Below are 25,946 nucleotides of genomic sequence, written 5' to 3'. Positions count from 1 at the left end.
ATGTATTTGTACCAAAAAATGGTACCTATATAAAGTACAACTCGTTCCGCAAAAAACAAAGTCTCATACAACTACGTCGTACAAAAAATAAAAAAAGTTATCTAGCTTCGTGATAGAAAACAGAGGGTGGTTATTATTGGTACATCCTCAGATTGGGTCACCGTTACTAGTGGGGGTTTCACAGGGGCTAGTATTGGGCCGTTGCTGTTTAATATGTTTATTAATGCTCTATTTCAATTGTGCACAACCTTTTTTGGTTTGAGGGCCACATTGTTAGAATGTACCACTGAAGGGCGGCAATAAAACTTAAAGGGATACTCCAATTTTAGACAGTTAGGATTTTATCAAAAGAATATGAGCCGCCTGCTCCCCCATTTGGCTCTCTAGTACTCCAGAGAAAAGGAGACACGGTGGCCATGCTTTCCAGCTGCTGTGTACCCCAGTAGTGACAGCCACAGAGTTCCACCTCAGTAATGCCATCCACATAGTGCCCCCCATAACAGCACCAGCAACACAGTGCCCCCTCACTAGTGTCAGCCACACAGTGTCCCGCATTACTGCCAGCCCCACAGTGCACCATTACTACTTAACTGTCCCTGCTACCACGCGGCTCGGTGCTCCTCTTCTCTCTGACATCAAATATACATGTGAGCAGCCACTAGACGGCATTCACAAGTATCTTCCTCCATGCACTTGTAACGTGGATTTATTGATGATACAATGTAGGCAGACTAACAACCAATCAACTTCTTTATTAAACAACAGCATATAAATTTTGGCAAAGCGGTCAATAACCGAGGTCGAGTTCCCACCGTGCCCGTTTGTGCAGAGGCGTAGCTAGGTTCTCCAGCACCCGGGGCAAAGATTCCCAACCTCTTTCCAGACATCTCCTTCCCCCTCGCCGTGTTTGTTTTCTCTACCAATCGACGTATAATTTATTTTCCACATTTCTTTTTATGTAACGCGAGCATAAAAACATTTGTACATTTTACAAGCAATATGGTTCTATACACAACACCAGAACCAAGCTCAGTATATATATACAGCACCAGCAGAGATACAGCTCAATTTAGTGCAACCCCTTCCGTACGGCGTAAAACTACAGCTCCCAGCATGGCCCGAACAATGGTAAGGATATGCTGGGAGATGCTGTTTCACAAAAATAAATCCTATCAATCATACCACCATCTCGCTGCAGATCATACAGCGACTACAGTGCTGATTAGAGGTAGAATGAACATTTACATTAAGTGACTCGCCGGTGACGTCTCAGATTCTAGTTCTTTTTATCCATCCGGTCCAGACCTCTATGATGACTTCTCCCGGTCACAGCCCATTTCTGCAGTTTTCCGCTCACATGTCTTCAGCTTCTCACTTTTACAACATTTCTGCACCTATAAATAAAGATAAAGTTATCATTATACCACACACTACGCCCCTAAATATAATAGCGCCATACACTGCATCTCTAATTATAATAGCACCATACACCGTGACCCACACACACACACACACACACACTGTGCCCCCTGTAGATAGTGCCTGCCATAGAGCCCCCTGTAGATAGTGCCTGCCATAGAGCACCCTGTAGATAGTGCCCCCATATAGCCCACCCCTGTATATAGTGTCCCACAAATAACTCCCCCTATAGTGCTCTACAGATAGCCCACCCCTGTATATAGCCCCCTGTAGATATATCCCAGCCCTGTATATAGCCCCCTGTAGATATAGCCCACCCCTGTATATAGTGCTCTACAGATAGCCCACCCCTGTATATAGCCCCCTGTAGATATAGCCCAGCCCTGCGTATAGTGCTCCACGTATAGCCCAACCCTGTATATAGCCCCCTGTAGATATAGCCCAGCCCTGCATATAGTCAAACAGAAAAAATGGGACATAGATATCATCAAAACCACAAAAAAGGCCATACTTACTAGGTAGGTGGGTGGGTGAAAACCCGTTCCCATCAGGACGCAGACGGGTCAAAGAATGCTACAGAAGGAGTGTGCATTAAATAGTGATAGCCCCTCCCACTAGTCTTGAGGGGAGTGGCGAACTAAGTGCTCAAAAGTGTGCGATAAATGAGTGTCAGTGTAGTGCTAGGGTGTGAATGGATGGTAAAAAATAAATATGTATGTATGAAAGTGTCAGAACTGTGTAATAATGTAATAAAAATAAATAATAAATAAATGTGATGAATAGGGGTCAGTGCTGTGAATAGTACATGGGGTGTCAGTACTATGTGTAATACGTGGAGGGATAATGTGCTGGTCGTCAGGCATGGCGTATCTTGCCGAATAACAGCCTATTTGTAACGCCGCTAGTGTTAGCTAAAGCGGGCTGCTCTGCATTCCAAACCAAACGCCAGCACATCATGCCCTCGCAGCATATAAGACCTGGCTGCGTCCTGAAAAAAAGTGTAGTATACGTAGTAAGAAATATCCATGAAACATGGGGTATTAGTTGTTATTTTGGCCAAAATACGCAAAGCTCGCAACCCAACGTCAAGGGTCCCCAGTGCCTTGCGAGTCCCTAACCAGAACTTTTCGTTCCTAATTTAAAAACACAAACAGAAAAAATGGGACATAGATATCATCAAAACCACAAAAAAGGCCACCCCTGCATATAGTGCTCCACGTATAGCCCAGCCCTGTATATAGCCCCCTATAGATATAGCCTACACCTGTATATAGTGCTCCACAGATAGCCCAACCCTGTATGTAGCCGCCCTAAGATATAGCCCACCCCTGTATATAGTGCTCAACATATAGTCCACCCCTGTATATAGTGTTTCACAGATAGCCCACCCCTGTATATAGCCGCCCTGTACATATAGTCCACCCCTGTATATAGTGCTCCACTAGATAGTCCACCCCTGTATATAGTGCTCCACAGATAGCCCACCCCTGTATATACTATATACAGGGGTGGGCTATCTGTGGAGCACTATATAGAGGGGTGGACTATATGTACAGGGGGGGCTATATACAGGGGTGGGCTTTCTGTGGAGCACTATAGGGGGAGCTATTTGTGGGATACTATATACAGGGGTGGGCTATATCTACAGGGGGACTACATACAGGGGTGGGCTATATCTACTGGGGGACTATATACAGGGGTGGGCTATATCTACAGGGGGACTATATCTACAGGGGGACTATATCTCCCGGGGTTGGCTATATCTCCAGGGGTGGGCTATATCTACAGGGGTGGGCTATATCTACAGGGGGACTATATCTACAGGGAGACTATATCTACAGGGGTGGGCTATATCTACAGGGGTGGGCTATATCTACAGGGGTGGGCTATATTCAGGGGTGGGCTATATCTACAGGGGGGCTATATACAGGGGTGGGCTATATCTACAGGGGTGTTATATACTATATAGCCCCCCTGTAACTATAGCCCACCCCTGTAAATGGTGCTCCATAGATAGCCCATCCCAGTATATAGCCCCCCCTGTAGATAGACACCCCCGTAGATAAAGTCCCCCCGTAGATAAAGCCCCCCGTGTAGACAAAGCCCCCCTTCCTTGTAGACAAAGTCCCCCTGTAGATAAAGTCCCCCTTGTAGATAAAGCCCCCCCCGTGTAGACAAAGTCCCCCCGTAGATAAAGTCCCCCTTGTAGATAAAGCCCTCCTCCCGTAGATAAAGTCCCCCTTGTAGATAAAGCCCCCCCCGTGTAGATAAAGCCCCCCCCGTAGATAAAGTCCCCCTTGTAGATAAAGCCCCCCCCATAGACAAAGTCCCCCTTGTAGATAAAGCCCCCCCCCCCCCCGTGTAGACAAAGTCCCCACGTAGATAAAGTCCTCCCTGTAGATACAGCTACACACTTTTATTACAATTTAAAAAAAAAATAAAATATTCAAACTCACCTTAATCCCGCTCCCACGCCGTCCGGCAGCCATGGAGACCTGCTCTATTCTGCGCAGGTCTCCTGGGGGTTGAACGCAGCATCTATGAAAGGCGCTGATTGGCTGGGCAGGATGACTTTCCCTGTCAATCAGCGCCTTTCCTCGACGGAAGCTTCACTGGTACAAAAGGTACCAGTCGCTTCACTCGTGGAAAGGCGCTGAATGGCCGGGCACGGAACGTGCCCGGTCATTCATTGCTTCTAATTGTAACTGTATCCTTGCGACACAGGTACAATTATAGTGCAGGAGGAGGTGGCGCTGGCGCCCCCTCTAAGTTGCGCCCAGGGCACTTACCCCGCCTGCCCTCCCCTAGCTACGCCCCTGGTTTGTGTCAAAGGAATTTGTGGGCACACAGGTCCCACCTTCTATAGTGCTGCCACGGGTCACAGAGACGCCACTCTCTACCACACGGCTTATCCCGATGTCTTTATTTACCTATGTCACCGGGTTGCACCAGATTCCTTTGTGGAGGGCGCCCTTTTACCCCTGCTACTCTTATACGGGTCGTTGCGGAGACACCGCTACCTTTCACGCACGGACACCCTCGGCGGTACTCTAGCAACAGTCCGAGTACCTTAGGCATAATTATTTAAGGGGGTATTGTAAAGTAAGTACATAGTCCAAAGTCCATGCAAATCAGTCCATTGTATTACCGCCCCTTTAAGACCGCTTTGCACTGGCTATAACATAAACATACCTTGCTTGTAACTTGTATATTTATAACGAGGAAATATTATTTCAAAGATGACTGTTCACTCAAATTACCACAAGGAGTGGAGTGATGACCATACTTTACTTGATAATTATATTCTGTATATAATTTATTCAGTCTATATTCAGACCTTATTCTCAGGTCCCTCTGACTTGATGACACTTTGTGGTGTTAGATTCCTAGACACTAGGCCAAACACTCATGTTCAGCTTTTTTCTACCTATTGTCACTTTTACTCCCTCCACTGTCATTACCTCACATTTTTCTGCCTTTTTCTAACTCCACCCCTTCTCCCTCTAACCTCTTTCTATCCAGATGCCGCACCAAGTGCGGTCACCTGATATGAGCCCTAATACAGGGCTCAATGGGAACCCCTCTTAGTGCAGGGCTGCTGTGTTTCCTTGGTTGCTAGGGAAACCCAGCCTCACCCCCACCCAGTGGGAAGACATACAGAAACAGGAGGATACAAACAACCAAGACAGACACCGGGGGACACAAACAAGAGGGTGAGAGAGCAAAACACGCAACCATTTACAATACCTAATGGGTGACCAGGAAACACCCCACACACTGATATCTATGATTAGTGCAGGAAAGAGAACAGATGTACTGATGCAGGGCCGGCCTTAGGGGTGTGCGAACTGAGCCTTTGCACAGGGCGCATCACTCCAGCAGGTGGAAGGGGGCGCTGCACTGGCTCCCTTCCCCTGCTTGTTTCAGAAGTGCCCTGGCCCGGCGATTCAGCAGTCGCCTTTCTGCCCAGGCTGTCTTCAATCAGTAGCGTCGCTACCACTGTAGTAGCCATAGCAGCTGCTAGCGGCGACACCGGCCCTAAGGGCGCCCGCGCCGCCCCCTCATGGGTGGTGGCGGTGCCGATAGCAGCCGCTGCGGCTGCAGTGGTAGCGATGGCACTATAGCAGAGCAGGGAGGTATCTCCCTGCTCTGCTATCTACTAGCACCACTGTAGCACCCTGAAGGAGCAGAATCCCTGTGTGGCCGGGGATTCCGCTCCTGGAGCGCTCCGCTTGATGTCTCAGCCCATATATGGACAGTGACATCAGGGGAAACTCCTGAAACGGAATCCCCGTCCACAGCGTTGCCGACTCTGTGACCGGGGATTCCACTCCAGGAGAAGCCAATGACGTCACTGTCCATAAATGGACACAGACTCCCTACCAGGGGGCTGTGTGGCACTACCTACCAGGGGGCTGTGTAGCACTATCTACCAGGGTGCTGTGTGGCACTACCTACAGGGGGCTGAGTGGCACTACCTACAGGGGACTGTGTGGCACTACTTACGGGGAGCTGTGTGGCACTCCCTACAGGGGGCTGTGTGGCACTATCTACAAGGGGGCTGTGTGGCACTATCTACAAGGGGGCTGTGTGGCACTATCTGCAAGGGGGCTGTGTGGCGCTATCTACAAGAGGGCTGTGTGGCGCTGTCTACAAGTAGGCTGTGTGGCGTTATCTACAAGGGGGCTGTGTGGTGCTATCTACAAAGGGGGCTGTGTGGCGCTATCTACAAGAGGGCTGTGTGGCGCTATCTACAAGGGGGCTGTGTGGCGCTATCTACGAGGGGGCTGTGTGTCGCTATCTACGAGGGGGCTTTGTGGCGCTATCCACAAGGGGGCTGTGTGGCACTATCTACAAGGGGGCTGTGTGGCACTATCTACAAGGGGACTGTGTGGCACTACCTACAAGGGACTGTGTGGCACTACTTACAAGGGGCTGTGTGGCACGACCTACAAGGGGCTGTGTGGCACTATCTACAGGGGGAATCTGTGAGTGGTGGGCTGATGGTCATTTTACTGTGAGTGGCGGGCTGATGGTCATTTTACTGTGAGTGGGGGTTGATGGTAATTTTACTGTAAGTGGGGGGCTGATGGTCATTTTACTGTGAGTGGTGGGCTGATGGTCATTTTACTGTGAGTGGCGGGCTGATGATCATTTTACTGTGAGTGGCGGGCTGATGGTCATTTTACTGTGAGTGGCGGGCTGATGGTCATTTTACTGTGAGTGGCGGGCTGATGGTCATTTTACTGTGAGTGGGGGACTGATGGTTATTTTACTGTGAGTGGCGGGCTGATGATCATTTTACTGTGAGTGGCGGGCTGATGGTCATTTTACTGTGAGTGGCGGGCTGATGGTCATTTTACTGTGAGTGGCGGGCTGATGGTCATTTTACTGTGAGTGGCGGGCTGATGGTCATTTTACTGTGAGTAGGGGGCTGATGGTCTTCAAGTGGTTTCCACCTCTGACCTCCAATTGGAATGGGAGCCAGAAAATACCTGCGTCGCCCATTTGGAACTTTTTTGCCTGCGCTTTTTGCATTTGCTTCAACGGCTTAAGGAAAAACGCAAAAAAAAAAAAAAAAGGTCAAACAACGCTGTCAATTCCTGAAGGAATTTTAAGCCAGATTTTATTTTGCCTTACAAAAAACGCTGTGTGAACATACCCTACGAGTGTAGTGCTTGTTTTTAGCCATTTTCTGTCTTTCTCAAAATAATTTTTGGTAGGGGTGCCCTGAGGAAATGTTATTTTTCCAGTGCTGCCTCGAGTCCAAAAAGGTTGGGAAACTCTATACTAGTCTACAAGATCAGGCCGGCCTACGCAAGGATCCCGTCGTGGAGCAGCTCAGTTCGTCGTGGGAACGGGGCCTAGGCGAGTACAATTTTTGTTTTTGTTTGGGGGCACTGTCTACAAGGGGGAGGTGGGGGGACTGTATGGCACGATCTACAAGGAGGAGGTGGGGGATTATGGCACTGTCTACAAGGGAGGCTGTATGGAAATATCTACAGGGGGACACTATACTGTGTGGGGGCACTAAGGGGACATTATACCGTGTAGGGGTACTACAGGGGGCATAATATTGTGGGCACAATTAGAGATCAAAATACTGTGTCCTTGAAGGGGTTGTAATATACTATATTATTAAATATTATTATTATACTGTATGGGGCATTATACTTTTTTTTTATGGGCCATTTTTTTCTAATGATGGGGTGGGACGCCGAAAGAACATTTCACACGGGGCGCCATCTATCCTAAGGCTGGCCCTGTACTGATGATAAAACGGTTCTCTGCATTGTAAGAATTTTTTGACAGCCCTGTCTTTCTGAACAATTCAGACACTGAGAAGCCTGTCTGTGTCCTTATTGGTTGGGGTAGCACAGAACTACATTGCGGACCACATGTGCCCCCTGGGCCGCAGGTTGTGCTCCACTGGAGGAAGGAAGGTTTCTACAGGAAGTTGTCATGTTGAATTCACTAAAATAGCTCAAGGGGTCTGGATGCCTTTCTTGAGTAAAATAATATTACAAGTTATGTTTACTAGATTATTGGAGATGGGTCGGTGATCCAGGGATTTATTGAATTTGCCATATTGGAGTCGAGAAAGAATATTTCCCTCGGATGACAAAAATTGGATTTTGCCTCATGGGGGTTTTGCCTTCCTCTGGATCAACATTGCAGAATAATAGGCTGAACTGGATGGACATGCCTTTTTTTTAGCCTTACATACTATGTTACAATGTTACGTCTGAGATACCAGTGCAACGGAGAAAATGTCCTATGGTCGCTGACTGGTGAATGATCATTTGACCTACAGCTCTGTTCTCCAACTTCTCCATCAACATTCATATACAGCTGAGCATATTATTTCTATTAATGGAGTCATATAAATAGCAGTGAGAGGGAGGGAGAGAGATCTTTTTTGTGTGTGTTGTGTGCTTATGTATGTATTTTTCTGGTGTCCAGTCTACAGGGAGGCCTTCTGCCCACAAAATATATTGTTAATGAACTTTGTAACTGGCACCTTCATTAGTCTTTATTTTGTTCCAGTTCAATACACAATACTATTTTCAGTGTTTAGAATCAGAACAGTTCTGTGACTGCATTCTCTAAACAGACCAGTGGATGGCAGCCAACGACCGAACAACAGGTTTTAGGGCGGATACGATTTTCCCCGAATCCAATATGGCCAATGAACTTGTCCACGTGAGCGGCAGTAGCGTCATGGGGCACTCTGGACCTTATACATCTCTATGGTTTTACCGGAAGTAGGAAGTGAAGCGTAGAAAACGTGACAGAGCAGTGGACGTGAGTAGTCACTTACCTATGTAAACGCCTTAGTAGTGATAATGTGGCTTACTTATATAATCTACCTGTAGTGACGAGTCATAGAGCGGCTGCTCGTGGTAGAGTTGACAGAATGGCATCGTGCGGTACGATAACTGTATTAGTAGGAACCTCATTATAATATTAGTAGCCTTTAGATGTAAAGCTATTACAAACAGCCACCTGTCTGTACGATAGGAGGAATATAAATACTGAGCTTTGATCACTACGTTGTTCTTTGTAAGTCCAGTCCGGTTCAGTAGAATCACGTGGGTTTGCGTTGCAACAGTAATCCGGAGGCTACAATATGGCTGAATAGAAATGTCTGACCTGGAGGACCATTTTATTTTTTTTTAAATTCATTTAGGTTCACAATTCTGTGCAGATTGATTCCTTAATATATCTTTATTACAGTCTGCGTTCCGTTTTTCTGATACATACCTACATATTCCTTGTATATACATGAATTTAAAAGAGCCTGCCACCACTAGGGGGTGCTTAGGAGCTAACAATAGTCACTGTCAGGCTGGGTTCACACGACCATGTTACGGCCGTAATGTACGGAACGTATTTCGGCCGGAAGACCCGGACCGAACACAGTTCAGGGAGCCGGGCTCCTAGCATCATAGTGATGCACGATGCTAGGAGTCCCTGCCTCGCTGCAGGACAGCTGTCCTGTACTGTAATCATGATTACAGTACGGGACAGTAGTTCCACGCAGAGGCAGAGAGTCGTACATCACTATGATGCTAGGAGCCCGGCTCCCTGCACTGTGTTCGGTCCGGGTCTTCCGGCCGAAATACGTTCCGTACATTACAGACGTAACATGGTCGTGTGAACCCAGCCTCAGGCATCCGTCACCCATGGACTATTATGTCGTCCGTTTAAAGAGACTGTCACCACATTATAAGTGCCCTATCTCCTACATAAGGAGATCGGCGCTGTAATGTAGGTGACAGTAATGCTTTTTATTTAGAAAAACTATCTATTTTCACCACATTAGGAGCGATTTTAGTTTATGCTAATTCGCTTCTTAATGCCCAAGTGGGCGTATTTTTACTTTAGACCAAGTGGGCGTTGTACAGAGGAGTGTATGACGCTGACCAATCAGCATCATGTGCTTCTCTCCATTCATTTAGTCAGCGCATAGTGACACTGCGTTGTTCACGATGTGCTGTCTTATATTGACATATTAACGTTACTGAAGTGTTTAGACCGTGACTAGACCTTCCTTCCAGCCAGGACGGGATGTCTATTCACAATCCCTGCACTTCGTTAACGGTTGTTTGGTACTTACAGCAGAGCAAGCGTAATCTTGCTGTAACCTGTCATTTACAGCGAGATTACGCTTGCTCTGCTGTAAGTACCAAACAACCGTTAACGAAGTGCAGGGATTGTGAATAGACATCCCGTGGAATGTCTATTCACGGTCTAAACACTTCAGTATTGTTAATGTGTTAGTATAAGACAGCACATCGTGAATAATTCAGTGTCACTATGCGCTGTCTAAATTAATGGAGAGAAGTGTATGACGCTGATTGGTCGGCGTCATACACTCCCCTGTACAACGCCCACTTGGGCATTAAGAAACTAATTAGCATAAAGTTAAAATCGCTAATAAAGTGGTGAAAATAGATTGTTTTTCTAAATAAAAAGCACTGCTGTCACCTACATTATAGCGCCGATCTCCTTATATAGGAGATAGGGCACTTATAATGTGGTGACAGCCTCTTTAATGTATACGTCATGAAACGTTTATGATGCATGCATAAAACAGATGTACAGGCTTTTTCCTGGATTATGTTGTATGTATTGCGTTGTATGGTCTACTACCGCTATTCCATGCCTTTTATTTGGTGGTGCACTAATGTATACTGACCCAACAGAGGGCACTCTTTTGGCCCCCATTGGGTTAATGTAAGCCTACAGACACGTTTAGCGTTTATGCCAGGAACTTTCCTGGCGTACATGTGAAATGTGCATCAGAATCGGGATGTGAACAGGGCCTTAGCAGAGAGAGAATTGACCAGCGTATAAAGCAGCGGTTCTAGTAGTTTTTTTTTGTTTGTTTTTTACCGGAGAAGGTTAAGAGCAGGGATGGGATGTTTCAGACTTCAGTAAACCATGTAGGGCTCATGCACACAAGCGTTGTTTTCTTCAGCATCCTATAGCATACTGAACCGATCAACATCTTTTGTTTTTTTTTGCGGATCCGTGTGTCCGCCTTGCAAATTATAGAACAGGTCCTATTCTTGTCCATGTTTGCTCTATGTATGTAGACTTTTCAATCCTCCTATATTTCAGATTTGCTTTCTGCTGTGGAAACACTCAGTAGATATCCTAATCATTTTGTGTATTTTGTTTTTCCAGTAAACCAGACTTGAGTAAAAATGGCTTCTTACACCTGCATTACATGCCGAGTAGCGTTTGCAGATCCTGATATTCAGAGAGCTCATTATAAGACTGACTGGCACAGATACAACCTAAAGAGGAAAGTGGCTGACATGCCCCCAGTAACCGCAGAGAATTTCCAAGAACGGGTTCTGGCCCAAAGAGCCGTTGTAGAGGAGCAGAGCAAAGAAACCGCCACCTACTGTACGGCTTGCAGCAAGAGGTTCTCCACATTCAATGCCTATGAAAACCACCTGAAATCCAAAAAGCACTTGGATCTAGAGAAGAAGGCAACGGAAGCAATTACAAAGAAGGTTGAGATGCTGAATGAGAAGAATCTAGAGAAAGGCTTGATGTCAGACAATGTAGACAAAGATGCCATGAATGCAGCTATTCAGCAGGTGGTCAAGGCACAGCCTTCATTATCTCCCAAAAAGAAAGTAGGCATTGCTCAAGAAAAGGATGCAGCTTTACCTGGAAAACCAGAACCACAGGCCAAAACAAGACCAGAGAAGTCACCCAGATTGCAATGGTATGAACAGCAAGCCAAGAAACTCTCAACTCCGGAGGATGCTCACGATTCTGTGGAGGAGGAAGAAGGTAGTGCACCGGGCATGATACCTAAGTAGCTTTGTAGATGTTTTTGATTTTATGGCCCTCAGGCCTTATTCAGACGGCTGTGTTCGATCTGCGATGTATGGACCGTGTGTTGACAGTGTTTACCGTACTGACCACAGTTTAGGGAGCCGGGCTCATAGCACTATAGTTATCTGATGCTAGGAGTCCCTGCCACCCCACAGAAATTCTGTACCAAATATGATTACAGTATTCCTGCAGCAAGGCAGGGACACCTAGCATTATGGATAACTATGATGCTAGAAGCCCGTCTCCCTGAACTGTGGTCGGTCCGGGAAATACAGTCGTCACATGGACCGTATATCACGGTCCGAAAGCGGCCGTCTGAACAAGGCCTTAGAATAAGTTTAAGTGGTTTCTATAGGAACCAACCAGCATTGTTAGGAAATTCTGAATTGATAGAGGGGGGCAGTTTGCTTCTTAGGACCATTCTCTTTTAGTCAGAGCGGAGAGCAGCTACAAACACCGCTGTAGATTACAGCAGTGTTTTTTTATTTAGAAAAACGATCATTTTTGACCTTGAGTTATGACCTATATTCGCTTTATGCTAATGAGTTTCTCAATGGACAACTGGGCGTGTTTTACTTTTTGACCAAGTGGGCGTTGTGTAGAGAAGTGTATGACGCTGACCAATCAGTGACCAATCAGCGTCATACACTTCTCTCCATTCACTTACTCTGCAGATAGCGATCTAGCTATATCGCGATCTGCAGCCTCATACACACACTATAACGTTACTGCAGTGTCCTGACAATGAATAAACATTACCTCCAGCCAGGACATGATGTGTATTCACAATCCTGACCACTTCTCTGTGATGCACAGCACGATCTCGCTGTGAATGACCACTTACAGCGTAATCTCGCGAGACTACGCCTGCTATGCTGTAAATCACAGAGACGCTACAGAAGTGGTCAGGATTCTGAATACACATCACGTCCTGGCTGGAGGTAATGTATATTCATTGTCAGGACACTGCAGTAACGTTATAGAGTGTTTATGTGGCAGCACATAGCGATATAGATCTATCGCTATCTGCAGTGTAAATGAATGGGGAGAAGTGTATGACGCTGATTGGTCAGCGTCATGCACTTCTCTGTACAACGCCCACTTGTTCAAAAAGTAAAACACGCCCAGTTGTCCATTGAGAAACTCATTAGCATAAAGCTAATATAGGTCATAACTCCGTCAAAAATGATTGTTTTTCTAAATAAAAAACACTGCTGTCACCTACATTACAGCGCCGATCACATCATGTACAATATAGGCCACTTATAATGTGGTGACAGAGCCTCTTTCATTTTCTCTGCAGGAGAATTGATCACTAGCTGCAGGAATCCTCCCTTATTGCTAGGGACCCTTCTATAAAAAAAGAGCTTGTCCTAAGCAGACAATCCCTTTATACTGTCCCTTCAATTTCACCACCTATCAGACTTCGGCATGGAGAGACAATAGTGCACGCTGGGCGGAACCGTTGGATTGGCAAATATACTAAACTGGAGAGTGTAGCGTACAGGTATTCTAACTAATAGAAGAATTAGAGGGACACTTTAAGTTAATATTAATTTATTCCTGCTCATTGCAAGTCCCAAATTGCTTTGGTTATGGTTCCTTGTATGGAAGACATAGTTGGTCCTAAAAGTGGGCAACCACTTTACTTGGGTGTTTTTGCATCCTTTATATTCAATTCTGTCCCTTTTCCAAACATATTTGACACTGGATTGAAATAATCTTGTAGTATATGCATTTTAATTTTTTTCAGATTGGGAAGACCTGGATTCAGATGAGGATGAAGAAGACAGCGAGGAGGAAATGGAGGATAATAATGGAGCTGATGAAGCCAGTTCTATACCAGGAGCCGAGAGCACTGCTTCTCCCATTGGAGCCATTCCTATAACAGACTGCTTGTTCTGTCTACATCATTCCCGCTCTTTAGTGAAGAATGTCGCTCATATGACCAAAGTTCATAGCTTCTTTATTCCAGACATTGAATACCTCCTGGATCTCGAGGGTCTCATTTGCTACTTATGTAGGTAGACTTGTTGAATGAGTTGTACAATTAAACATCACTCAGTAAATTCCGGGATTTCCTACCTCTTCATGTTCGTATACATGAATGCTGTCATAGTAACGGACCCTTAAATACTTGGATTATACGGCAATATTAAACATGCATTGCACCTTGGTTTGTGCACGTGTGACTAAATGCCTGTAGGTGAAGTTAAATGACCGATTAGACAGATAAAATACAAAATGACTAAAATCAAGTATTTTCTTATATTTGGCTTTGTAGTTATATTCATGGCTTGCAGCCGGTTTTCAAGAGGCACTCTAGCATTTTGAATTTTTTCCTATCTATTGCAGCATACGCTGCTATTAGAGAACAATGTAGGGGCTCTTGTGTCTACCTTGTATATACCTGTTTTAGTTAATGCGCCATTTATGGGTTTTCTGCCATCCTGGTTCCTTCTTCCCCTCTGATATGGTTCCCCTAATGCAGCCTACATTTCCCATCATGCCTCTTTGCAAGGGCAGAGAGGGCAGTCTCATCACACTGCACTTGCTCTTCTACTCTTTCTAAGTGCAGCAAGTGATTTGCAGCAGTCTCAGTGTATCCTATGTGATGCAGCTTCAGCCTGTCTCCTGTTAGTGATAGATTTCTCTGCTAGTTTTTTACACAAAAAGCAGTGAGGAGCAGCATCGCAAAGGAATACACTGGACTCCTCACACAGATAGTATTGATAGTTATTGTGAGTAAGGGAAGTTGTTTTTTTTTTTTTACTCTGCAGCTCCGCATTCTGTGGACTCCACTATTATATAACTGCACTCTATGCATGGGGGACACACACAGAGGAACAAGGAAGGTGGAGCTGGGTGGGAGGTGTCTCAGAACTACCTGGAGGGATTTGATGGGTGATGATGATATCCTGTAATTCACAGGAAGTCATCTACACAGGGCAGACTGACCTCCTGTCTACACAGGAGAGCATGGTCTATTTTGGTGGTCAGACTGAGATCACATGACAGCTGCCCATAATAAAAGGTTCAAAATGTATAGATGCCACTGAGCTGGGAAGAAACAAATGACACTACTAGAATATTGCTGGTCAGTTGGCATTATATGTGGAATTTTTTTTACAAATTGCCAGAGTGCTTATTTCAAGTAATCATTGCAGGTAATATGGATGTGAGTGTCCTCTGTGGAAATATTTGTTGATGCTTTACCTGGCTATTTTCTTTTTATTTAGGTGAGAAAGTCGGTGTTGGGAAGATATGTTTGTGGTGTAATGAAAGGGGGAAATCTTTCTACACCACAGAATCGGTGCAAGCTCACATGAATGACAAGAGTCACTGCAAGCTCTTCACTGATGGAGACGCTGCTCTGGAGTTTGCCGACTTTTATGATTTTAGGTATTAATAAATTGTTTACCTCCTTCTTTACATGAAACTTGAGATCCCCTTCAATGTTCTCTATTCCAAACTCTAGTGTTTGGCTAATCTATTGTAGCTCTAGTATACTAGACTGGTGCAATAATGAATAAGGGTCTGCGTTGGAGGCCCTGTTTGGAAAGCGCTACGAGCAGGGCTATTCCCGCCAAATCAAAGGGCACCACTATTGAATCCGACTGCTCCCATTATAAGTCATGGGGGTACGTCTGGTGTCGGTGATATCCTTCATACGACGCATCCAGTGCTGCGTTGTGGTTTCAGTTATAAAAACCATGATGCAGATGTGAACAGAGCCTTATATGCAAATAGCTTTCATACAACACAGTTAGCACAGGAAAAGTGACCTGTAGTACTCTCCCTGTTACATGTTAAAGACAGTGCTTTACAATTGGATTTCATAATATGTTGACGCTATATAAATAATGATTATTATCAACCTCCAATCGTTCACATCCTCGTGGCTCTAAATTGCAATATAAAAGCTTAGGGATAGGGCTGCGCAGTGACTTTTGGTGCACAAGTCCCAGTCTTGATTTTTGGATGCGACTTTGGCCATTTATAGATGTCTACAAGAGCAGTAGGTTCTTGGAGCAGCTCTCCATTTTGGCTAATAAAGGGGGTTCCCGAGTGGGGACATCCCCTTTATGTGGTCCATATGTCCTAATAGGACAACTTGAGTTTTGCATTAAGGATCTGTTCTTTTAACTGTTTGTATTCTTGTGCAATAGGTCCAGTTATCCAGATCACAAAGAAGAGGGAGTTAAAGATGTAGAAATGTCTGACCCGGATGTGCCACGTGAGAAAGCTTTAGATTATGATGAAGAAACCATGGAATTGGTGCTGCCATCGGGTAGGTAACTGTAGAAGGATTTCCATTGATTCTACTGGTTTTTGGTTTTTTTTTTCTACAGCCTCGGTGTCTGAGAATTTAGATTTAGGTATCTAGAATTGGGTAGTCAAGTAAAAAAAAAATTCACTCACAAATTCATTCGCTTCTAATGATAGAAAAAATGATGTGGTTTAGTATCTAATCTTCAAATTGTGAGAATTGTTTAGAATTTGTTGTACTTGTCCTATTATGAAGGAAATGTCTTCTAGATAGAAGTTACACTGCTCCCCCAGATGCCCTTGTTTAAAGTGCGACTTTCTCGAGACAGGGGCAGTTTTAGTATAAGCTCATTCATTATTTTGGAAAAAGTTGGTCCTTTATTACATATTTGCCACACTGAATGGTTTCGGCATCCGAGACTTTCCCAAATCCTTTTTTTTTATATACTTATGCATTATTGGGATCCGAACACTGCGTCTCTGGTATTGAGCCCTGTATCTGCCCTGCATAAATCTGCTTGACTTTAGACGTCTATATCTTCACCTTTAAGCAGGGCAAAGAGGGGATTTGAACAGAAGAAAGGAAACCCTAGCGCAGATGTGAACAGAGCCTAAAACTTATCTACCATGTTATGCCTAGTGCAGGACCTGTGGAGGCTGCAATGTGAGCGAGGGATTCTAAGAACACTGAAGAGAGAGAATCCCTGTGTAATGCACTCTCTCCCCTTAGGCCGTGCACTAGGCATAACACAGTGTATCATTTTTGCCGGAGTGTTCCTTTAAAGGAACAGTGTCATCACAAATTATTTTTTTATATGTTAAAGATGTTAGTGCTTTATTAAAAACGTTTATATTCATTTGTGTGTTTGTGTTTTACTTTTTCTTATTTTTACACTTTTTCTTCCCTATGGGGGCTGCCATTTTTTGTTCCATTTCTGTGTGTGTCGATTAACGACACATACAGACATGGAATACGGCAGCCACAGTCCCATAGGGACTGCGAACGGCTCCCGTCCCATTGACTGCAGTGTACGGCGTCTGTGTGGGAACTGCGCATGCGCCGCTCCCACACAGTCCTATTCGAAATTGGCGCCGTCCGGCGCCATTTTCCTGTGGACCGGAAGTCGCGGCCGGACAGTAATATTACTACTTCCGGTCGCGGCTTCCGGATTTGTGCACTTGCACCAGCGGCAGCAAACGGAGCGGACGGGCCGGAGGGAGCCGCGGCGGCAGGAGCAGGTAAGAGATTTCAATGTATGTTCGTGTTTGTGTGTGTTTACTACTGTATGTAAACCTACTACACTGTGGGTTAGCTCAAAAAATGGCGACACACAGTGTAGGAGGTTACATCGTTCAAACCCCTCGTTTATCCCGGCACTAGCCAGGATAAAGGAGGGGGGAATGCTGAGAGCTCACTAGAGCGAGGGCTTTTAACCCAATGTTGCAATGCTGCAATTTTGGGAACAGCTCCATCTAGTGACCAAAAATGGGTAGTATTATAAATTAGAAATAATTTATAATATTTCCTGGACTCGTGCAAAAAAATAAAAAAAATTTGAACGATGTTTAATCACCCACACACTAAATGTTTAATTTTTTAAAAAAAAACATGTTTTTCTGGCAACACATTCCCTTTAAGGAAGGGGTAAGCATTAAGACACTGATCCAAAATGATCAGTGATCAGTGTTTCCTGTTGTCTAAAATGTTTTATTTAAAAACCAGAGTATTTGGTGTGACAAATGTTCAATAATGGAGGAAGCAAATGCTTTTTCGCATCACTCTATATTAGCACAGTGTTAAACACCTATGTGTTATTTTAAATATTAATGTCTTATATTGAGGGATAGAAAGATCTAAAATAATTACAAGCACGATAATAAGAACATTAACACAGTAATTCAAATACTCACCGCGGTTGGTGCCAGATTTAATAGTAGAGATAGTAAAACGTTGGCTTTAGACATTGCAGTCCCATTTATTTGTGCTCTGCTCATGGTTGAGACAAGCACAGGAATTGGCTGACTAGTTTTTAAAAGCTGGATCTATTGATTTCACATGAATGGGAGGAAATAATGCAGGTTTAATTTTAGCAGAGCTGTAGCATTAGTATTGATCTCAGGCCTGCATGTGGGGGAGATACAAAGAAAACCCAGAAGAGCGGGGCTAAATCTCTGCAAAGTAGGAGCATAACAATCAGTTCTGTATGTTTTACTTGTTGTTAAGCAACATGCGGTACAGTCTATTGCGCCCCATTATCCGTTATTTTAGTTTGGGAAGTGGCTGACAGTGGTGATTGTCAATGAGATTTCTTACAAAAAGTCCAGAAAGTATCTGCCCCCATGATCACTGCTTTCTGAGCTCCTCCGGAAATCTTTCCATACTATATCTGTGTGAATGATATTCGTCAGCTCTTCTTATTAGCTGCTCTTTTCTAAGCCGCCCTCTTTAGGTTCAGTTGCCCTTTAAATGTCGCTGTCTGTCTTTGAAGCATGGTATTATCCCTGCTGGAGATTAGAATTTGAAAGTATATTGATCCACTAAAGGATATGTAAAAACCCTGTGCAGTCAGTGTAGCCCCCTAATCTGAGATATTACTAGACGTGTACTGTCCAGTGTCACTGCTAACTGAAATCTTACTGTTTTACCAACATTGTATTAATCTGCCAGGAAACTTTTAGCAAACGGCCACTTTATTAACATTGTATGCTGTCAGTGTGGCTATAGCTCACCAAGGTTCTCCATCACATCAGAAAATCTGTATTCACAGTAATCAGAGAAGGATGGATTTTCTACAGGCAAGTTCTGTGAGATTCTGCTGAAGGCAAGTTCTGCCTGATGCCCCACCAGCTGTCAGTGAAACATCTGCCATTGTTTTTTTCTTTGTGATCTAGCCAGGGTGGCTACAGTGTGGCCTGAGAGTAACATGTGGCTTGCCGATCCTCTGTTGTGTGGTGTCTTTGGATGGACACTGCTATAGCAGTAACTACTCTGGGCACCGCAATGTCATTATTTTATGACCAGCACAAAGTTATGGGCATTTCCCGGTCAATATTTTTACATTCTTTGAAGCTCCTGAACACCATTATTATGGCTACTAGCTGGCTGCTCCTGTTATAAAAACATTGACAAAGGCTTCTCATACTATAAGTTCTTGTTTGTTTCTCATTGTAACATCAGCGCTTCTATTACAGGTGCCAGGATTGGTCATCGCTCACTCATGAAATACTACAAACAGAAATTTGGTTTGTCCAGAGCTGTGGTCGTGTCCAAAAACCAAAGAGCTGTCGGTAGAGTCTTACAACAGTACAAAGCCCTGGGCTGGACTGGAGGGACTGGTAAGTTTCCTATAAACAGGTGACTACTTGTTCATGGTGTTTAGTCAGAGTGCATGAACCAAGTAGACACGGCCATGACAAAACTTAGAGAGATTTTATACATCGATCATATTTTATTTAAATAATGTGAGCGCTTGTAAGTATATACATTATACTTTCTAATGTATATATCTAAAATGCTGCTAAGAAGAGACCTTGGGATCAGCGACACTGTATTTGGCTCCATCCCTGCTCTCAGCCCAAAAGGTGGCGCAGCTTCTGATACGCTTACGTTGATTTTTTTGCAAGCGACTCTGTACCTTGTGCTATAACCACATGTGCTGATGTACATTATCCACCCTTTCTCCTTAGCCGTTCAATTTCTTTTTCTAGCTTTTATTTGGAATGTTCTATACAGTACTGTGCAAAAGTGTTGGGTAGTTGTGCGAAAATGCTGCAAAAGTAAGAATGCTTTCAGAAATAGAAGTTTTAATAGTTTTTAAAAAAAATCAAATTAACAAAATATAAAGTGAATGAACAGAAGAGATCTAAATCAAATCAATATTTGGTGTGACCACCCTTTGCCTTCAAAACTGCATCAATTCTTCTAGATACACTTGAAACAGTTTTTGAAAGAACTTGGCAGGGATGTTGTTCCAAATATCTTGAAAAAATTACCACTGTTTTTCTGTGGATATAGGCTTCCTCAAGTCCTTCTGTCTCCATGTAATCCCAGACCGACTCAATGATGTTGAGATGAGGTCTCTGTGGGGGTCATCTCATCACTTCCAGAGCTTATTCTTCTTTACACTGAAGATAGGTCTTCAAGGCTATGTAAACCTTTAAAATCGTATTATTTATAATCAGTGTGTTTTGTGCAACGTTCTTAATAATTCATATTAAAAATATGTACTTTCTGAGATCCAGCTGCTTTGTATCCTGTATACAGAACAGCTGTATCGTGCGCTAATACCTGAATCCGTCAGGTCAGCGGCACTGATGAGTTCAGTGACAGCGGGTCCTGCGTGTCTTTGCCATGCAGGATCCACCTGTGTTTCAATCACATCTAAGTTATTAACTTACATGTGATCTGCAACAGCTCGATCCTGCTTGTCAGACACGCAGGATTCGCTGACATTGAAGGTTTCAGCGCTAGATACAGCTGGTCTGTATATATTACAAAAAGCAGCTGTAGCTCAATGTAAAATATATATTTTTTAATATAAAGTATTTAGAATGTTGCACAAAACAGACTTTTTAAAAAACAAAAGAAAACCAGCCTTCGGTGAACAAACTGCCTACTGTTACAGCCAAACATTTCAAATTTTGACTCCTCAGTCCAGAGCACCTGCTGCCATTTTTCTGCATCCCAGTTCCTATGTTTTTGTGCATAGTTGAGACGCTTGGCCTTGTTTCCACGATAGAGGTATGGCTTTTTGGCCGCATTTCTTCCATGAAGACCACTTCTGGCCAGACTTCTCCGAACAGTAGATGGGTGTACCTGGGTCCCACTGGCTTCTGCCAGTTCTGAACTGATGGCACTGCTGGACATCTTCCGATTTCGAAGGGAAGTAAGCATGATGTGTCCTTGATCTGCTGCACTAAGTTTCCTTGGTCGACTACTGCGTCTATGGTCCTCAACGATGCCCGTTTCTCTCTGCTTGAACAGCACATGTTGAAACCCCAGTTTGCTTTGAAATATTTGCTTGGGAGAGACCTTACTGATGCAGTACAAATACCTTGTGTTTTGTTGCTATGCTCAGTCTTGCTATGGTGGACCTATGACCTGAAACTGTGTTCCACAACCTCACCTTTGTCGCAGGGTTTGGCTGTTCCTCACCCAGTTTTAAGCCATCTACACAGCTGTTCTGTTACATTTAATGACTGTTTCAACCTACATATGAGAGTGATAATCATAATCACCTGTTTGGTATAATTGGTTAATCCTACAAAATCCATGACTTTGTGCAAGTGTACCTAGAAGAACTTATGCTGTTATGAAGGCAAAGGGTGGTCACACCAAATATTGATTTGATTTAGATTTCTCATCTGTTCATTCACTTTGTATTTAGTTACTTGATAAAAAAAAAAAACTATTAACACTTCTATTTTTTAAAAGCATTCTTACTTTGCAGCATTTTTCCACAACTGCCTAAAACTTTTGGACAGTAGTGTGTGTGTGTGTGTGTGTGTGTGTGTGTGTGTGTGTGTATATACACACACACACACACACACACACTCACTACCGTTCAAAAGTTTAGGGTCACTTAGAAATTTCCTTATTTTTGCAAGAAAAGCACAGTTTTTTTTCAATGAAGATAACATTAAATTAATCAAAAATACACTCTATACATTGTTAATGTGCTAAATGACTATTCTAGCTGCAAACGTCTGGTTTTTAATGCAATATCTACATAGGTGTATAGAGGCCCATTTCCAGCAACCATCACTCCAGTGTTCTAATGGTACATTGTGTTTGCTAACTGTGTTAGAAGGCTAATGGATGATTAGATAACACTTGAAAACACTTCTGCAATTATGTTAGCTCCGCTGTAAACAGTTTTGCTGTTTAGAGGAGCTATAAAACTGACCTTCCTTTGAGCTAGTTGAGAATCTGGAGCATTACATTTGTGGGTTCGATTAGACTCTCAAAATGGCTAGAAAAAGAGAGCTTTCATGTGAGACTCGACAGTCTATTCTTGTTCTTAGAATTGAAGGCTATTCCATGCGAGAAATTGCCAAGAAACTGAAGATTTCCTACAACGGTGTGTACTACTCCCTTCAGAGGACAGCACAAACAGGCTCTAACCAGAGTAGAAAGAGAAGTGGGAGGCCCCACTGCACAACTGAGCAACAAGACAAGTACATTAGAGTCTCTAGTTTGAGAAATAGATGCCTCACAGGTCCTCAACTGGCAGCTTCATTAAATAGTACCCGCAAAACGCCAGTGTCAACGTCTACAGTGAAGAGGCGACTCCGGGATGCTGGCCTTCAGGGCAGAGTGGCAAAGAAAAAGCCATATCTGAGACTGGCTAATAAAAGGAAAAGATTAATATGGGCAAAAGCATACAGACATTGGACAGAGGAAGATTGGAAAAAAGTGTTATGGACAGACGAATCCAAGTTTGAGGTGTTTGGATCACACAGAAGAACATTTGTGAGACGCAGAACAACTGAAAAGATGCTGGAAGAGTGCCTGACGCCATCTGTCAAGCATGGTGGAGGTAATGTGATGGTCTGGGGTTGCTTTGGTGCTGGTAAAGTGGGAGATTTGTACAAGGTAAAAGGGATTTTGAATAAGGAAGGCTATCACTCCATTTTGCAACGCCATGCCATACCCTGTGGACAGCGCTTGATTGGAGCCAATTTCATCCTACAACAGGACAATGACCCAAAGCACACCTCCAAATTATGCAAGAACTAGAGAAGAAGCAGGCAGCTGGTATTCTATCTGTAATGGAGTGGCCAGCGCAGTCACCAGATCTCAACCCCATAGAGCTGTTGTGGGAGCAGCTTGACCGTATGGTACGCAAGAAGTGCCCATCAAGCCAATCCAACTTGTGGGAGGGGCTTCTGGCAGCATGGGGTGAAATTTCTCCCGATTTACCTCAGCAAATTAACAGCTAGAATGCCAAAGGTCTGCAATGCTGTAATTGCTGCAAATGGAGCATTCTTTGACGAAAGCAAAGTTTGAAGGAGAAAATTATTTCAAATAAAAATCATTATTTCTAACCTTGTCAATGTCTTGACTATATTTTCTAGTCATTTTGCAAATCATTTGATAAATATAAGTGTGAGTTTTCATGGAAAACACAAAATTGTCTGGGTGACCCCAAACTTTTGAACGGTATATATAATTTTTTTTGTTTTCATTTTATTTACGTCCTCTGGGCTTGAGGGTAGCAGGGATTACCTGTTTTATTCTTGCAATACTCTATATACAGCAAACCATTACCAATGGCTAACAATTAGATGATTACTATGCGTAATCTATGTAAAGAGGAATGCATGATGACGCAGATCTTGTATTCCTGGCATTTAATGCCTCATGTGACAGATAATGACCTCATGGGTTTCCATAACGGCCTCTCAAAGGCAGACGCTTCTGCTTCCATATTGGGAATACATCACTGAACGTTCATATTGGGGTAAATATGATGCCATTGCTTCTGTAATATGACGAATGGCTGTTTTGTATTGTATTTCAGTTTTTTCATGATTATTTTCAAATCCTGTCAATATTTTTTTCGTTTCATAGGTGGCAGTCTTCAGCATGGGCGTGACATGCAGTATGTGCAGAAGATGAAGTCTAAATGGATGCTAAAAACGGGAATGAGCAATAATGCCACAAAGCAGATGCATTTCAGGCACCAAGTTAGATTTTGAGGCCTTGATTTGTTTGGTTAATAGAGGTGAATTCATGTCGAATGATTCAGCTGTTGCCCGGTCGTGCTTTGTCTTGTGAGTCATGTATCTGAGATGTTCCCATAAGTAATTGAGTGGCATTTAGAGGATCCTGCTTGTAAGACCCCTCCAGGGGTGCCTTAATGATATTTTTACTTATAACTGCGGGAGCCTCCTGCTATAATATGACAGCTAACTCATTTTAACACAATTATACAAGACCTAAGCAGCGAAAAAAAGTGGCAAATCTTTTAAGTTCCAGGCTGATTGTTTACAGTATATATGAAAATAAGTTAAAATAAAGACATCAATGTAAAATTCATATACGATGAACCGTAGCTTGGAGGCATTTTTGTAATGATGAAAGAAAACGTGTTAAGTTTCCAGTACGTTTTGAACAAACTACTTCTGGCGTAAAAGAAAGTTGTAGTGAATGTTTAACGTTTATCAAAATAAAACTTGCATTATAGAATTATCATTGTTTTTATTATTTTACACAGAAGCACACGTAAAACATTTGCATGCAGTGGATGAGCACATAACTATAAATAACAAACATTTTCCTTTTCCCAGCCAGAGTTTTCAGAGCTGTTTTGAGTTCTCTACCATAACATGCAGATTGTGTATCTTGGAGAGAAAAAAAAAATAGTGACATTAATGTATGGGCTGTAAACCGGTCACGGTCAAGAACGTATGTCATACATCATGACTAAATGCTTGCTGCTACTAGAATATAAGGGTTAACGAAGGCTTAAAGGGGTATTCCCATCTTATAAAGTGGTATACTGCTAGGCTATACCATTACTTTATTATCGGTGGAGGCCTGACCTCTGGGACCCCCAGCGGACCTGAGAATGAAAGGACTGCAGTTCTGATTTAGCGCTCTTTTCCCTTCGGTCTTTGTTCCTGCACAGCTGCGCCCCAGTCACCCACTGCAGGAAACTTAGGGGCGCGTGCAATTCCCTGCACAGGCAGGAGCACTACTGTTCAGGAAGGGGATGCAGCGCTAAATCAGTGCTGCGGCCCCTTAATTTTCAGGATTGGTGGAGGTCCCAGAGGTCGAACTCCCAACAATCAAAGTGCTGGCATATCCTAGCGATATGCCATTCCTTTTTAAGAAGGCAATACATACGCCTTCAAACCTTGATATAAACGTCAACTTGCTATCAAATGATAGCAGGCTTAAAGTTTTAGGTGAAATATTCAGGGCACAGCCCTTGTTTGAAGTTGGGGAGCAAGATGACCGTTTTACTTAGGCTTGGCTCACTCTGTGTCAGGGCTCCGTTCCGTCAGAACGGAGCCCTGACTGACAAACGGAAATCATAGGTTTCCATCACTATTGATTTCAATGGTGACGGATCCGGTGCCAATGGTTTCCGTTTGTCTTCGCTATGCAAGGGTTCCGTCGTTTTGACAGAATCAATAGCGTAGTCGACTACGCTATTGATTCCTTCAAAACGATGGAAAGAAAACCCTGAAAAGTTGAGGGTGCATATGTATTCACACCCCAAATAAGGTCTGGTCAAACTAAGTAACTTCAGAAGTAACATAATTTGTTGAATAAGGTCCATGTGTTCAATCAAAGTGTCACATGATGTGAGTATAAATACACCTGTCCTGTACTGCACCATTAATAAAATGAAAAGAACATGGCTTAACTTCCAACCTGACAAGAGAAGGCCGTCCACCTAAACTCAGACCTGGCAAGGAGGGCATTATTCAGAGATTCAACAAAGACACCAACGATTACACTGAAAGAGCTCCAAAGATCCACAGTGGAGATAGAAGTACCTGTCCATAGGACCACTATAAGCCGTACACTCCACAGAGTGGGGCTTAATTGAGGAGTGGCCAGAAAAAAGCCATTGCTTAACCCCTTAACGCAACTGTACGTCATGGTTTGCCCTGCATTAAGGCACCATGACGTACAGTAACGTCATGGTGCTTTTCTGTCACCATGTCAACACTTGGTGACAGAACAGTGACATCGGCTGTCATAGACTGCCGATAGTCACTGTGACTCGTTGGGGGAACAATCGCGGTGCGGCGCGGCCAGTGATAGCTGTGATCAGTCAGTAGCGACTGACCAATCACAGTTTTGCAGCATGGTTACCCGGCTAAAAGAGCCGGGTAGCCACACTAACTGATCGGCTGTTGTCAACAGGAGGCCTAACAATGGC

At 43.8% G+C, this 25,946-nt stretch overlaps 1 protein-coding gene across 2 annotated transcripts; it reads left to right on the top strand.

Annotated features, from left to right (window-relative positions):
• Positions 1–8,614: 8,614 nt before the first annotated feature.
• ZNF622 (zinc finger protein 622) lies at positions 8,615–24,076 on the top strand. Of its 2 annotated transcripts, none has more exons than XM_075826762.1 (7): positions 8,615–8,724; positions 11,113–11,733; positions 13,532–13,798; positions 15,018–15,180; positions 15,948–16,069; positions 19,240–19,383; positions 23,621–24,076. In XM_075826762.1, the coding sequence occupies exons 2-7, from the start codon at positions 11,133–11,135 to the stop codon at positions 23,746–23,748; spliced, it is 1,425 nt and encodes a 474-aa protein (XP_075682877.1). In that variant the 5' UTR covers positions 8,615–8,724; positions 11,113–11,132; the 3' UTR covers positions 23,749–24,076. The 2 variants fall into 2 exon arrangements, with proteins under 2 accessions (XP_075682877.1, XP_075682878.1); XM_075826763.1 differs by lacking the exon at positions 8,615–8,724 and adding an exon at positions 8,732–8,849.
• Positions 24,077–25,946: the final 1,870 nt, after the last annotated feature.

The sequence above is a fragment of the Rhinoderma darwinii genome, chromosome 5 (assembly GCF_050947455.1).
Source record: "Rhinoderma darwinii isolate aRhiDar2 chromosome 5, aRhiDar2.hap1, whole genome shotgun sequence".
Taxonomy (NCBI): domain Eukaryota; kingdom Metazoa; phylum Chordata; class Amphibia; order Anura; family Rhinodermatidae; genus Rhinoderma; species Rhinoderma darwinii.
The sequence above is the reverse complement of the archived record's forward strand: the minus strand, read 5'-3'. Positions and strand labels throughout refer to the sequence as shown.

Bases quoted from the DNA above. Each gene is read 5' to 3' on its own strand.
- ZNF622 (XM_075826762.1), top strand. From the start codon at position 11,133: ATGGCTTCTTACACCTGCATTACATGCCGAGTAGCGTTTGCAGATCCT. The intron at 11,734-13,531 runs GTAGTGCACCGG...AATTTTTTTCAG, and splicing joins TTCTGTGGAGGAGGAAGAAG to ATTGGGAAGACCTGGATTCA. The intron at 16,070-19,239 runs GTAGGTAACTGT...CTTCTATTACAG, and splicing joins GGAATTGGTGCTGCCATCGG to GTGCCAGGATTGGTCATCGC.